This window comes from Marmota marmota, unplaced genomic scaffold (genome assembly GCF_001458135.2).
Source record: "Marmota marmota marmota unplaced genomic scaffold, marMar, whole genome shotgun sequence".
NCBI classification, from domain to species: Eukaryota; Metazoa; Chordata; class Mammalia; order Rodentia; family Sciuridae; genus Marmota; species Marmota marmota.
This window is the reverse complement of record NW_026000241.1, coordinates 20,237,579-20,252,612: the sequence shown is the minus strand read 5'-3', so window position 1 is coordinate 20,252,612 and position 15,034 is coordinate 20,237,579. Positions and strand designations below refer to the sequence as shown.

Sequence of the window (15,034 nt, the reverse complement as noted above, 5' to 3'; positions counted from 1 at the left end):
TCTTACCCCTCCACATGTCCATTCTCTGCATGCAGCCAGTGTGATCTGATTTAAAAAAAAAAATTAACCAGATATCATCAGTCTCTGCTTAAAACCCTCACCCTTAGGATAAAGTACAAAATCCTTAGGTTTCCTGGGCCTGCGTCATGTGACCCTTTTTAACCTACTACATACATGTTCCTTCTGGTTTTGGAAGGTAGCCCAGCCCTCCCCACCCCCAACCTTTGCTCATGCCACACTCTGCACGAACATTACTTTCCCGCCTGTCTTAGGAGCTTACTTCTCTGACACTTCTTGTACCTGCCAATAATGTGATGTCCCCCTATATGGAACCTGACCATATTCCTGTATAGTGATTTTCAGTTCTAATTAGTCTGATGTTCCCACCCCTAGACGTTAAGCCGTTTACAAGCAGGATCTGCTCAGTTCATATCCCACTTTCCGATGACAAGAAGCCTGACCATTGTAGATGTACACGTGGTATACGAATGAGCAACATTTATCTTCCCAGCTTTGTATGCTTAGCGTTACTTTAGTATTTGTTCTGCAGACTGCAAAGAAAGCTAAAACAGAAGTGAAATATTTTGTCCTGAGTCACCCAGCAAGCCAGCATTTATGGCCAGAGTTCACCCTGAATTTTTGATGGTATCCCTTAGGGATGTGGTACAGACTCTAACTTTCCCTTGACTTAGGAATAAAGTCCTTCTGTCCAGCACTCTGGAAAGTGTTGGAATGCAAGTGCCTACCTTTCTCTGGCCTTCGTTTGCTCAGGACGCTAGACACCTCCGGTTTAGGTCAGTTTCTTGTGCCTGGATATAGGCCTCCAGGACTCGGCAAGTGACGTTGATGTGGCTTTTGGCTCTGGCCTTGCTCTGCAGTGGTGAAGAGTTGAATGGCTGTTGCTGGGATAGTGTGCCACTTGTGATAAGATGCCAAGTATCGTGTCTGCACGGGGACCTTGGCTTGCTCTTCCTCTGACAGCTCTCTCAGGCCACCACTCTCCACCATCTGTGAGCAGGGCAGCGATGGCAGGCAGGGAATGCCCAGAGGCTCAGAGTTTGGGAGCAGATCAGCTCCAGGACTGCCTCTGAGTGGACCTGCAGTCATGTTTCTTTGACAAGTACTGCTCTGAGAGCAAATTCCAGCCACAGTTGCTGTTTTGCCCTGAGTGGTGTTTTAAGACTCTTAATTAGTGCTAATATTTTAAAAACAAGATTATCATGGGCAAACTTGAGTTTCTGTGTTCTTCTAAGGAAAAAAGGGGGCAGATTTGTTGAAACCAGCCCACTAAAATCCGCCAGAGCTGCATAGAGAGTGCCTCCTTAACACAAGACATGGATTTTCTTATTTGCCATGGCTCTAACCCTGCCTGCCATGGTCATTGATCTTACCCTCCTAGTATTTGTAGGCATAAGAGTTTGCAATCCCTATTTTTAAATCGTGTGTTTGTATGTGTGAATATTCAAGTAAGTTGTAATTGACACTCTGTATAATTATCTTTTTCTCTGTCCCCTGTTCCTCCCCCATCCCCTTTCTTTCCCACTGCCTCTACCATTTTACAGGTCTTGGGTCTACTGGTATGGACACTTATCGCGGGAACCGAGTACTTCCGGGTTCCTGCATTTGGCTGGGTCATGTTCGTAGCTGTATTTTACTGGGTCCTCACCGTCTTCTTCCTCATCATCTACATAACGATGACCTACACCAGGATTCCTCAGGTGCCCTGGACAACAGTGGTAAGGAAGCCAAGGGTGGTGTTCCTGTCCAGAGCCCACTAGGTGGGATGGCCCAAGAGTCCTGTACTTAGTTCAAGATGGTTCTCTGCCCTTGCAGAGAGGGCCAAGCCATAGACAACCCAGTTTAGCATACAGGGTCAGCATCATCTGATGGCTTCTCAAGTGTTTTACTGAGATGTATGAAACTGGACACGTTGGAAGATCCAGGAATTCATTTCACTAGCAAACCAATTCTCAGGAGTCTGAATCAAGAAAAGCTGGGTTCTCGTACATAGATGCTTGCTTCTTTGTTCTTTGTAGACAGTGTCACTGGAAGCAGGAGTGTCAGGGCACCAGCCTCTGTAGATCTTCCTTCCTTCAACCCTCTCCTGAATATTTTGCACATCACATCTCTTTGTGTGTAAAGAGTTTGAATGGAAAATGAAAATTACTGTAGAAAACAAGTAGCCACCCTCACACTCCAATCAAGGGTGACTGGAGTTTTGTCCTGCTCCAGGAACTCTGCTACCTGAAGGTTAAAGAAAGCTAAACACACAGGGTAAGGGGAAATAGATAAGAAAATGTGCAGATAACAGTCCCTCTGCCACATGCCATATGGGATTATTCACAGTGTGACAGAGTTGCCACCTCAGGTTGGAACTCTTTAGAAAGGAAGTGACATTTAGCTTTATCCTGAAGATTCAATACATGTCCTCAGTGGACTCACAGAGATAGAAGGTGGAGGTCCTTTTGCCTTGGAACATGGGCAGTCTTGTTGGGGAATTTGAAGTGGCCATATGATTTTTTAAAAAAATCCAAATGGTGCCACATGTATGTATGTCGGTATGTATAAAACAAAGCTCTGAGGTACCTTCTGATGTGCCTAGTCTCACATTCAGGTATACTATTCTTTTGTTTGCTTTCAACCAATATGTCAGAAAAAAAAAATTATTGCTGAATAACTGACTTCTGAACTAAATTTGAAACATTTCCCACTTGGAGGCTCTGGACCCAGGTTAAGTTGGCAGGCTTTCAAACCACGCTGTCGCTGCTCAGATGCACCTGGCTTTGTTCTCTCTGAGTTGCCTTCAGAACTAAGTTAAGCCCCACAAGAAACTAGTCTCCTTTTATTTTACAAAATAGATTGACTGACTCTTGGCTGTTTTCCCACATCCAAAAGTGAAGATTCTCCATTAGAGTTCTTAAGAGTATGTTGCAGGTTCTGAAAGGAATTCCAAGCAAGGCGCTCATGACTTTCTAGGGCACTGGAATCAATGTCCCACTTTCCCCCCGGTGGGTACAGGAAGGACAGACTTGTTTGTATGTTGCATTCAAGGACAGGTAGCACCCTGAAGTAATAGTAGCTATAGGAACTCAGGGTGAGGGAATGCTCAAAGTATGTGGGGTCATTTAAGGAATGCTGTTTATGTTTTATTTGAAGATAGGTTCTCACTGAGTTGCCCAGAGCTTCACTAAGTTACTGAGGCTGGCCTTGAACTCGCATCCTCCTCCCTCTGCCTCCCAAGCTGCTGGAATTATAGGCATGTACCCAGCTGAAAGATGAGTCTTTATTTTATATATGCCTTTATTTTAGATATGCCTTTATTTTATTTTAATGTGGTGCTAAGGATCAAACCCAGTGTCTCACACATGCTAGGCAAGTGCTCTGCCACTGAGCTCCTGCCCCAGCCCTAAAAGATGAGTCTTAATGTCAGTCTCAAAGAAAGTGACGTGAACCTGGAAGAAGAGGAGCTCAGACAGTGTAGCAGGGAACCAAAATGTTGGGCTACTTACTTACCCTTTTGTACAAGTCTCAATTTCTAGTTATGTTGTCTAGATTAGAGGATGGCAAGCTCTCTCTTTAAAGGACCATACAATTGGGGCTGGGGTTGTGGCTCAGCAGCAGAGCGCTCGTCTAGCATGTGCGAGGCCCTGGGTTCAATCCTCAGCACCGCATAAAAATAAATAAAATAAAGGTACTGTGTTCAAGTACACCTAAAAAATAAATATTAAAATAATAATAATAAAGGACCATGCATTTAGTATTGTCATCTTGAGCTATCCTGTCTCCGTCACAACTAGTCACCTCTTCCTGCTGGGCAAAAGCAGCCACCTGCAATTTCTGATTGAATGAGCATACCTGTATTCTAGTAAAACGTTATTTCCAAAAATTCTTGTTGGATCCATAAGGGAGACTAAACATTTTTATGGAATAAACCAAGAAGGGAACTCAGAACTCTCATATTGATTTATTCCATTAAAATTTTTAAATCTTGCCTTAAATAGCAGGTTTTCAAAAATTAACTTTGACCCTGCAGACAATCCCTGATTCTAAGAGATTGATTTGCGAAGTTTATAATGTCCCCATTTTGTAGATAAGGAAACTGAGGTTTGGAATCTCATGGCTGCATAGATTCATATACACTGGGGGTCCGTGTGTCTTAATTTTTACCCAGATTTTTTTTTCCTGACCTCCTGCTCCAGGTGCTCCTCTACCTTAGCAGTAGGTAAGAACCCCAACAACAAGTCAAGGGACTGGGACCTTTAGTCCCTTTGAAATCATTTCATTATTTATCTCATTAAGCAAAGCAGTCAGGAATTGGGCACTCATACGTGTGAGGACCAGATAGGTCAAACAAGTGAGAAAACTCAGCTTGGTGCTGAATTCTTGCCACCCCAGGAACAGTTTCTTAGCATCTTAACTTGAGAACATTCGTCATTTCACAAAGAAATAATCTGAAACTCTGCCCCCAGGATTGCTGACTTGTTTGTTTGTTTTCCTAAGAGAATCCAGAAGTGTGAACTCTACCAATTATAACATATTTACAGCCAGTTTTTTAAAAACTTCATTTTCTGCTGATAGAAGCTAGAGCTCAAACATGTCTGGCTTTTGGTTGGGGTTTTTGTTTGCTGTGCCAACTAAGAAATGCCTTTGCGACCTCCCAGAGCATCTGTGATTGGGTAAATGGTGCTAACTGAAGATCCAGAGGGGGGACTAGATAAAGTTTCCATCTGCTAACAACTGAAGACTCAGACTAAACTTCTGTGTTACCTTCTGCCCAGCAGAATCTCTTACAGAGCAGTCTGGGGGCCAGGGGTGCTGGCTGTCCCTGTTGGGTCCTGGTACTGATGGGGAACACAGCAAGGGTTAGGCTAGGACTGTGGACTGAAACAGCCAATTGGCTCCTGGTGCTGGATGAGCCTTCCTAGGATCATGATGCTAAAACACAGGCCCTGAACAAGCTACATCCCTGGATGCTTGTCAAAAATGCAAAATCCTGGGTCCTACTCTACTGACTGGCTCAGAAACTCTAAAGGGCATGGAAATCTCTATTATGAAAATTATTCCAAATAATTTTTAGGCAACTAAAAGTATGAGAGAAACACTGGTCTGGAGATAATTATAGGCCCCAAATCCCTGAATTGAAACTTTTAGGCCAGATGTAAGTTAAGATATTTTTTCAAATTCTAGAATGGTAATAAAGTAATTTGGTGCCTTTACTACAATCTGTGACATATGCTCCCAAGTCTGGGATGGCACTCTAATAAGGCATGTTAATGTTTCTGCAAGAACGTATGAATTTTCTTGCTACGAGGGATAGTAAAGACCATATCGCTCCCATGTCAGTTCCAGTCAGTTCTTGCTACCAGATGACTTTTGGATTTGCTCTTGATTTTCAGAGTATTTAGGGAATCTACAATTGCAGAGCAGGGATTGGTAGTCCCCAGGAACTTGGCTGGAAGAGCACTTCTGGAACACTGGAAAAATAGTTTCATAATCCAGCTCCCCAGCTGGTAAGGCATGAGCTCTCCACTGGAATCTATCTTAATAATAATCCATTCCCTTAATGTGTCTGCAGAGGTGTACAATCACCTTGTATCCTCTTTTGATATAGACCAGCAAGAGCAGCAGCTGGTCTCCAGTAGTACCTCTATGGTCCTGGACTACAGCTGTTCTAACATCATTTTCTCAGAGAGGCTTGGATGCGTTTTATGATAAATCTGATTGGAGCTGAAAGTTCAAAGCAATAAAATTGTCCCTCCTCTTAGCACCAAGCACTAGGGCCTCCATAAGGGTACTTCCCAAGGACTCATCCTCTGTTGCTCATTCCTTTGGCCTCCCTGCAATCCCTGTGAGCTCCAAAGGGCAGGGGATGCTTGCATTATTTCACCAGGAAGAGCACCTGCCATTTCTTAAGTACCTACTGTGTGCAGATGTTGTTCTGAATCCTTTATTTTTTACGTCATTTAATCCTCATAATAACTCTGCAAAGGTGGAATGGATTGTTTCCATTTTTCAAATGAAGAAATTGAGGCCTTCAGAGGATGTTTGGTAGCCAGGAGTGGGAGACAGGTCTCCTAATGCTGACAACAGTTTTCAACCCTGGAGTCTGCTTGGTTCCCATTGCTCATTGATATTCAAATTTCCCTTGACCTTGGAAGTGACCATTTCCACTGTACCATCTTGAGTAGGAAGTGCCCGCCTAGATGTGCCTGGTTGATCTTTTCAGTATAGCAGCTCCAAAGAGTCCTGTTTGTTATTGCAAAGCTTCCAAAAGACCCTTCAACAAATGGTAGTACCAGTATTAAGGACATGATTCATGATCGAGGGCTGAGAGACATGAAATGGACACCTTCCTGTTGGCTCTGTTTCTAGCCAGTCTACCTGAGCCTACAGAGCTGGGGCCCTGCTATCACCTGGTAGGACCACATTGTGACTGGTATTCCTTGAGTCTTCCTGACTCCCATTAACCAGTAGTGATTTAGTATGAAGGGCACAGTCAGGTTCTAAGTGACTTGACTTAGGCCTCTATTTGGCCTCTAGTTGATACAGTCATTAAACACAAATAAGAAGAGTAGGTTATACAAGTAGATCACTTTACAGTTCACATGGGTCCTTGTGAAGCCCTGTCTCCTTTGAAATATGTGAGACTTGTATGTTTCCCCATTTTGTAAATTAAGAGTAGAATCGGTTCAGTTGTCAGTTTGATCCCTACACTAGAGAGATCCAAGCTAACACTGGCTCATGTAAGTCACATGGTCTATGAGATCAACTAGCATTTCACATTCTTCCTATCTGTGGCTCTACCATCTTTAACCCTTGGCTTCTGCCTGGGGTCCAAGATGGCACCTTCAACACCTGCCATCACATCTATTTTCTAGTCAGGAGAGAAGATTAAAAGGAGGCAAGGGGAGGGCACATTTCTTCCCCTTAAGCCATGATGTAGAAGTCGCATTCATTACATCTGCTTGCATCCTATTGGTCTAAACAGGGCCATGTGACTGCACCTCCTTCCAAGAAAGATGAAAAGTAGGATCTTGACTCTTAGTGGTCACTAGACATGCTGTTATCATAGGAGAAGAAAGAACAGATAGCAGAAGGCACAGAGGAAAGAGCTTAAAGAGGTGACTTGTCCAAAGCCACGTAGTCAGTGAGGGGTAGGATGAAGGACAGAAGTTGGCATCCAAGTCTGTTCCTCCATCCTGTATCCTTTCTTGTTCACCACATTCTGTCTTCATCATTTCTCCCTTTGTAGTGGATTCAAAATACAGTTCTTCTTCATATTGCTGAGAATATGTCCTACTTGGAAATTCCCGACAGACCTGATTCAGTAGGTCTGGACAGGGTCTGAGAACGAGCTATATCTAGGTAGTGCTGCTGCCCCTGGTCTGTGGGCCACACCCTGAGTAGCATGGAGCTCCTCCAGCAGCTGCTTGTGGACAGGATAGGGAGCAGTCTGGTGTCACACTGTACCCTCTCAGCCTTTCCCTGGACCACATCTCTTCCATCAGACCTGGATATCTCTTCCACTAATACTTGGTGATGGAGGCCAGAGATCTAGAAAGGCAAGTGGTGGATAAGTAGGACATCCCACTGCCCTCAAAAGATGAACTCTGATGGAAAAGACAGAGGAGATGCACAAGGCTAATTATAACATTAAGCAAAATGACATTTTGTGAATACTAAGAAGAGTGTCAAAGTTCCAGGAGCTAGAGGAAGGACCCATTCTTCCCAGCTGCTCGCTTGGACCTGAGCCTTGGGGAATGCCAGATGGTGATCCAGGTGGCTCTGCCTTCCTTGGAACTCTTGAAGACCCAGTGCCAGATGCTGACCTGAAAGTCTTGTACTCTTTGCTCTCTGAATAGATTCAGCACCAGGGGCTGTTCATTATCCCTCCGTATCTATTTTCTTCTCTAGTCAGAACTTTCAGCTAGGCCCATGGACACCCAGCTAGTTTAGGTTTCCTAGTTGGGCCTTAGGGTTAAGCTTGGCTATTGGATAAAAGAGGCAGGGCCACACCTCTGGGCCATAACCTTAAGACAGGGCACATTCTCCCATGTCCCTATTAGCTGGGATACATCTGGGTCAGTGTTAACCTTCTTATGTACAAAACAGTAAGACCTTAGAGATGGCTGACTGACACAAAGGAAAGAGGCTGTGTTCCTGTCACCCTGAGGCCTCCATGCCAGCTCTGGCTGCTCAAGCCTGTGATGTGAGAGAGGAATAAACTTTTTCTTAAGTCACTCATTTGGGGTCGTGTTCCCAACAGCCAAGTCCACATGCTCACTACACATGGTCAGGGCTTCTTCCCACTACCTTCAGACCTAAAATTTCTCTTAGTATTTAGGGAAGTTGTAAGTAGGCTTCCTCTCAGTACCTCTGTGACCAAAGGAGTTGAAGGGATGTTGGAAGTAGTCGAGCTAACTAGACAGTACTGTGCACAGCAGTGTAAAAATAAACCAGTTTAAATAAAGCTCAGTTCTGACCCTTTGAATCAAGAAGTGTTTATTTGGTATGTGTCATATGTATAACACTGCCCTCAATTATGTGGAACTTCTAAAAACAAAAACAAACAAACAAAACCTGTCCAGTACTGACTGGGCCACTGCAGAGGGCTGTGAGTCACCTGTTGTTGGAGCTGGTCACTTGGAGTCTGGGTCTCACTCAGGGCAAGGAGGTTGTGCAGGGCTGACCTGTGTGGCTCAGAGTCACGTGTAATGAACTCGACTCTGAAATTCAGTAATTGGTTCCAGCCTTGAAGAAACCCATGAACCTAAACCTGCCTTCTCTCTACCGTGAAGGGAGTAAGCATCCTCAGCAGTTGGGTCTTTTAAACTGTAGACACCAATAACACAGGGTGGAGGATCAACAAAGCTTTGCCAGCTATTGGATGGCTTTTGTCTGTGTGTGCCTTTACTTGAGAAAAAAAAAAAAAAAAGTGCCTTTATGTGGAACAGGGATCAAGTAAGGTACAGTGTTGTCCTTGTCACTCTGCCGTTACCATGGCCCAGGGATGTGTCCAGAACTGGGATTTGCAACAGGGAAGCTTTAACTTCTTTCGGCTTGAACAGCCCCTGATTCGGGGACCTGCTTCTTTTGCAGCAGTAAGACCTCATATTTCTGTGAGGCTCAGTGATGTTCTACAGCCCTCTGAGGTTTCTGTAATCACCTGTTCTCTTTGTTGAACCTTTGAAACAACCTCGGGTACTGGTTTCTTTGCTCTTCTTATTTCTTTCATGTCTCCACATGTTTTCACTCCAGTTCCCCAATTCAGACATCCCCTGGGACATATTTACTTTGGGGAGTATTAAGCAAGACTGAGAAACCAAAAAGTTAGGCTCTGTGAGATGGTATTAATGGACTCTTGTGAATAACCGGCAGGACCCCTGGCAGGTGGTATATGGAAAAGAATGGCCTATCTCCTACTCATCCCTCTCCCTGTTTGCAAGGGAAGTAGAGGAGTTTCTCCTTTCTGTAGAGTTCAGAAAAAAGGACTGGGCCACACTTACTGGGAGACAGGGCCATTGCACGTCTTCATTATTCATATATTTGCTCAAGGACTCTTTTTTTTTTTTTTTCCCCTTGTACCAGGGATTGAACTCAGGGGCACTCGACCACTGAGCCACATCTCCAGCCATTTTTTAGTATTTTATTTTGAGACAGGGTCTCGCTGAGTTGCTTAGCGCCTTGCTAAGTTTCTGAGGCTAGCTTTGAACTCGCAATCTTCCTGCCTCTCCCAAGCTGCTGAGATTACAGGTGTGTGCCACCATATCTGGCCCCTTCATCCTTGTTGGAGAACTGGGCATGCATGGGTACCCCCAAAATACACATTCAAAGATGGTTATTACAGTAGTGTTTGTAATCCTGGAAAACAAGTAATATCAACATGCCCATCAATAGGGGAAGAGTTTAATTTTTGAGGCACTAATACCATGACAAGAATCACAGTCTGTTTGAACTACCTGTGAAAATGTCTTTGGTATCTTTTAAATGTAGGTGGAGGAATCAAGTTAATAATTCCATGGCTCCATTTGTATTAAAGTGTTTGCACCCAAAAGGAGGGGTTGGAGTAGAAAGGGAGACGCTGCCTTTTTTACTCCAGATTGTTCTGTCCAGGTTGGATTGTCTGGCAACCATGAACATGTATTACCTTAAAATAAATAAATAAATAAGCCTCTTAATGTTTCAAAAGTAATAGTTAATGTGCAAAGCTCTAAGTTCTAAAAGGTGATGTGAAAAGAGAGCAAAGTTTTCTTTTTTAAAAATGTACAGATGGGGGTTGTTGGCATCATTGTAAGAGTGGACTTGCCTAGCACGTTGGAGGCCCTGGGTTTGATCCTCAGTAACCTCCAAAAAATAAATAAATAAAATAAAGGTATGTGTCCAACTACAACTAAAACATAAATATTTTTTAAAAAAATGTACAGATGCTGTGTGCAGTGTCACATGCCTGTAATCCCAGTGACTTGGGAGGCTAAAGCAGGATGATCACAAATTTGAAGCCAGCCTCAGCAACTAGACAAGGCGCTAAGCAACTTCATTAGCCCTGTCTCGATAATAAAAAGGGCTGGGGATGTAACTCAGTGGTAAAGCACTCCTGGGTTCAATCCCCAATATCCGGGGGGGGGGGAATCTTCAGATGGCTGGTCATGGTGGCACATACCTATGATCCCAGTGATTTATGAGGCTGAGGCAGGAAGATTGCAAATTCAAAGCCAGCCTCATCAACTAGTTAAGACCCTGTCTCAAAATAAAAGAAGAATAAAAGGGCTGAGGGTGTAACTCAGTGGTAGAGCACCCCTGGATTCAATTCCTGGTACTAGAAGAAAGGAAAAAAAAAAAAAAAAACAGTCATCTAGGGAAACCAGAGCTTCTTGGAGACACATTATCAATGATAGATGAACATCAGGGGCAGCCCAAACCCTGCATGTGATCCTGACACAGCCCTTGTTTCAGAGTCTCATCACCTAACCCAGGGGCCGTGTGAACAAGGAGCAGAGATGGTCACAAGGATGTTCAACTCAAAATTCTGGGACCCACATCTGGAAAATTATATGTACCTTTTCTCCTCTGAGAAGGAAAAGATTGCCTCCTCCTCTTTCCTCTGCCCATCCCTCTCCCCTCTGAACTGTGGAGGGGGAGGTGCTAGACCACAGGGGGCTGACTCCTTGAGATGCCTCCCTCTTCTTACCTGTAGGCTGTTAGGTTTTTCCCTACCCCACCACACTCACATTGGTGTTCAGAAATGACCAAGCTTTGCACATTTCAGACTATGAATTCCTGGAGTTTAAATATAACTCAAAACCAATTACCTCCTTGGATTTACATATCTCTGTTCTCTAAGAAAAGAAAAAAATAATAATAATAAGGTGAAACCAAGGGCAAGATTAGTTCCTAAAGGGCTGTGATGATATCTACAATCTTCTTTTTTACTTTGAAAAACTGGCCGTGTGGCCAGAGGAGCTCACTGAAATGCCCATGCCTGCTTAGAGCCATCAGCCCCGTCTGTTTGGAAAAAGGGCTCTCCCAAAAGGTCTCTTCTCACCATGTGGCCCCTGCCTCTGCCTGCCTTGCTCCACCAATGTGTCACCATGCTGAAATTTGCATTAAATGAGAACCAAGAACCAGCTGAGGAAGAATAAGGGCTAATTTAGCAGCAGCATGGAGGTGCCTTGCTGGGTGGAATGGCTTCTGGTGCGTGAGCTGGTATGAAACCCTCTCCTCTTTTTTTTTTTTTAATTTATTTTTATGTGATGCTGAGGATTGAACCCAGTGCCTCGCATTTGCTAGGCGAGCGCTCTACTGCTGAGCCACAACCCCAGCCCCAAACCCTCTCCTCTTGCAGCTGTTTCTCACAGCTTCCTCCCCCTCCTGTCCTTCCCTTGGGCCCCTTACCAATTCTGCACTTCTGAGATTTTGCAATTCTGGCTGGTTCTGAGGTCCTTCTCACCCTGAACACTCTGCCCCTCTGCCTCTCCCCAGGGCCTGTGCTTTAATGGCAGTGCCTTCGTCTTATACCTCTCTGCCGCCATTGTGGATGCATCTTCTGTCTCTCCAGAGAGGGGCAATCACAACTTCAACAGCTGGGCGGCCTCATCGGTGAGTGAGCCCTCCCATCTCCTCACAGCCCTCCTCCTCTTCCTTCCCCCAAGGATTACTAAGGGAAGAGGACAAAGTTATCTATAGGAAAAAGTGCCACTTGTAATAGTAACAAGTGGACAATTGATTTGCTGTTTCAAAAACTGGTGAGATGACCTGCAGGCTGCAGAGCCATCGGGTTGAAGCCCTCTGCTTAAGTGAAAGTGGAATGGAGGAAGGTAAGTACCTGAGAGAGGAGAACTGTCTGGAATGATTCCACTGCCTACAGCTTATTAAGTGGAGGAGGTTGCAGAGAATGAGCATAATAGTGGAAATGTTTGTGCATTCAGAATGCTCAGAAAAACAGATGGAGCTTCCATCCAGGGACTGGGACTGGAAAATGAGGGGAATAAGATGAGAAACCTCCATTTTTTAGTTTATGTGTTTGCATACTGTTTTAAAACCATAATTGTATATTATTTTTCTAATTTAAAAAAAAAATGTCGGGCATGGTGGATCACGCCTCTAATCCCAGCAGACTGGGAGGCTGAGGCAGGAGGATTGCAAGTTCAAAGCCAGCCTCAGCAAAAGTGAGACACTAAGCAACTCAGTGAGACCCTGTCTCTAAATAAAATACAACATAGGACTGGGGATGTGGCTCAGTGGTTAAGTGCCTCTGGGTTCAATCCCCAATACAAAAGGGAAAAAAAAACTAGTTTGAAGAATGGCTCTGAGATTGGCCTTAAAATATCCCATGCCCAAAAGAAGCCTATCTGGAGTAGAGATTGGTGATTAGACAGGAATGACAGAATGAGAACATTAAAAATGATGGTATGGCCAGGAGCAGAAGCTGAGGCAGGAGGATTGAGAATTCAAAGCCAACCTTAGCAACTTAGTGAGGCCCTAAGCAACTTATCCAGACTCTATTTCTAAATAAAATGTAAAAAAGGGCTGGAGATATGGCTCAGTGGTTAAGTGCCTGTGGGTTCAATCCCTTGTACCAAAAAAAAAAAAAAAAAGGAAAACTAATGACATGTAAGGGTTCATTATATTCTTTTGTTTAGATTTGAAAATCATGTTTAAAAGGTAGAGAGCATAAATGCACATGATGTTAAAACATCCCCAGCTTTGGTAAGACTGGACTCCAATTAACATACAGCAAGGATGGGCTAGCAGTGAGTGTATTTGCCCCCTTAAGAAGGGCCTGAATTTTCCTCCTCCCCCATCTAGGTTCGTTGCTTATTCTGGCCCCCTCAATTTGTTTCTGCGAGCTGACCCTGTGGTAATCCAAGGTCGAAAATTGCCTGTGCTGAATTAGAAGTGATAGACTTTTCATAGATGCACCACCATACTCACTCCTAAGGGATCTCCCCGAGGTGGTTTGAGCAGAACTATAGACTTTCCAGACATGTTCCAAAAGCTAAAATCAGCCTGGCCAGAAATTGCTTGAGAAGAAAGTAATTGAACCAATAAAGTAATTTTAGATGAGAAGCCTGGAGTCAGGGGAATGTCGTGAGTACATGATTCACTCAGTGGAGGTGAAATGATAACTTTTGCTAATTAGAATGTGCCCTAAACCCCTTTTCTATTATGCTTTGTTTTCTCCAGTTCTTCGCCTTCCTGGTCACCATCTGCTACGCTGGAAACACATATTTCAGTTTTACAGCATGGAGATCCAGGACCATGCAGTGATTTACCATTTTGATAATTAAAAGGGGGAAAAAACTCAAACAGGAAGAATCTCACTGTAAAAACAACTGTAGGTATAATGTATATTTCCAGAGAATTGTATTTAACTAATGTTTTTATATACTTAGTTAAATTCACTGGTAGTGGTTTGTTACAATTAAACTGGATACTCATTTGCAAAGTGCTATAGCTTTTAATGAACTCTTAAGTATCTTGTTGATGTCTCCCAGACCTTATTTTCTTAGACAATGTATAAATAGATAAATTGCTAATATTAAGAATGTGTCAAGTTTGTAAACTAACTTTTAAAATGCCAGATTCTTTTGTGATTAAATGTTGCAAAACTCCAGCTAATGTGTCCGCTGAAAAATGAAGGACTCTGGAAAGTGTTCTTCCTCGCACAACCCAACTGGCAGGAGACACTTGTCCACAGTCACTGGTCAGGGTGGTAGGAGAGATTCATCTTCTCAAATCTGAGTATCACAGAGCCCATGATTCTCACACCCTAACAGGTTGGGCCCCCAAATCATCTATTGAGACCTGGCCTTGAGTTTGATAATGAACTCATGCTAGGTGATGCTGCTTAATGTAGGGATTGATATATTTTTTCCCTCCCTCTCTCTTTCCCTCTCCCTCTTCTTCTTGCTCTCTCTCTCTCTCTCTCTCTCTCTCTCTCTCCCTTCTTCTCTCATTCTTTCCTAATGCATATTAAAAATGAATATATAACCATTAAAAGGATAAGTAGGATAAATGTTTTGCATATACCTTAAGACTATCTTGCTGATCAGAGTGACATGTATAGAAACTCGTGGACCCCAAAAGTCTCAATATCTCAAATCTTTGGCACAGATATACTGTAACATTATTAGTAGGTGTTAACAGATGGTGGGTGGAGCTCTGATCAGGGTTGTACTTAGAAGTGTTTTGGCAGGATGGTTCTTGCTGGTACAGCAGGTATCTTGGGTGATTTTTCAATATGAGCTTTTGAAAAACCATAAAAACCACAGAAACACTAGTAGATGAGTCGATGACATGAACAGAGCTGACACCATGCACTCTTGTCGACATGACTGCCCATGGTCTCTTCTCAGTATCTTACTTGCTTAGCAGTGCTGTTTCTTTCTGTTGGGTCTTGTTTGTGTGGGTCTTCCTGTTCGGCTGCTTCTAATTCCTTCTCCGAGCTCTGTCTACACCTAATCAAGAGAGTTAAGACTTCTTCTTCAGTATCTAATAATAGCCACCCCAGTCCTTTAAAATTCCAAGTGAAGAA

The 15,034-nt window shown here is 43.6% G+C and overlaps 1 protein-coding gene across 2 annotated transcripts in view; it reads left to right on the top strand.

Moving 5' to 3' along the window:
- Positions 1 to 14,113, top strand: part of Cmtm8 (CKLF like MARVEL transmembrane domain containing 8) — a 95,655-nt gene extending 81,542 nt beyond the window's left edge. Inside the window, exons 3-5 of one of the 2 annotated variants that reach the window (XM_015489545.2) lie at positions 1,563 to 1,736; positions 11,980 to 12,096; positions 13,684 to 14,113. In XM_015489545.2, coding sequence (XP_015345031.1) covers positions 1,563 to 1,736; positions 11,980 to 12,096; positions 13,684 to 13,767 — 375 coding nt within the window. In that variant the 3' untranslated portion in view covers positions 13,768 to 14,113. The remainder of the gene's footprint in view (positions 1 to 1,562; positions 1,737 to 11,979; positions 12,097 to 13,683) is intronic. The other variant, XM_048795112.1, reaches the window with a different exon arrangement.
- Positions 14,114 to 15,034: the final 921 nt, after the last annotated feature.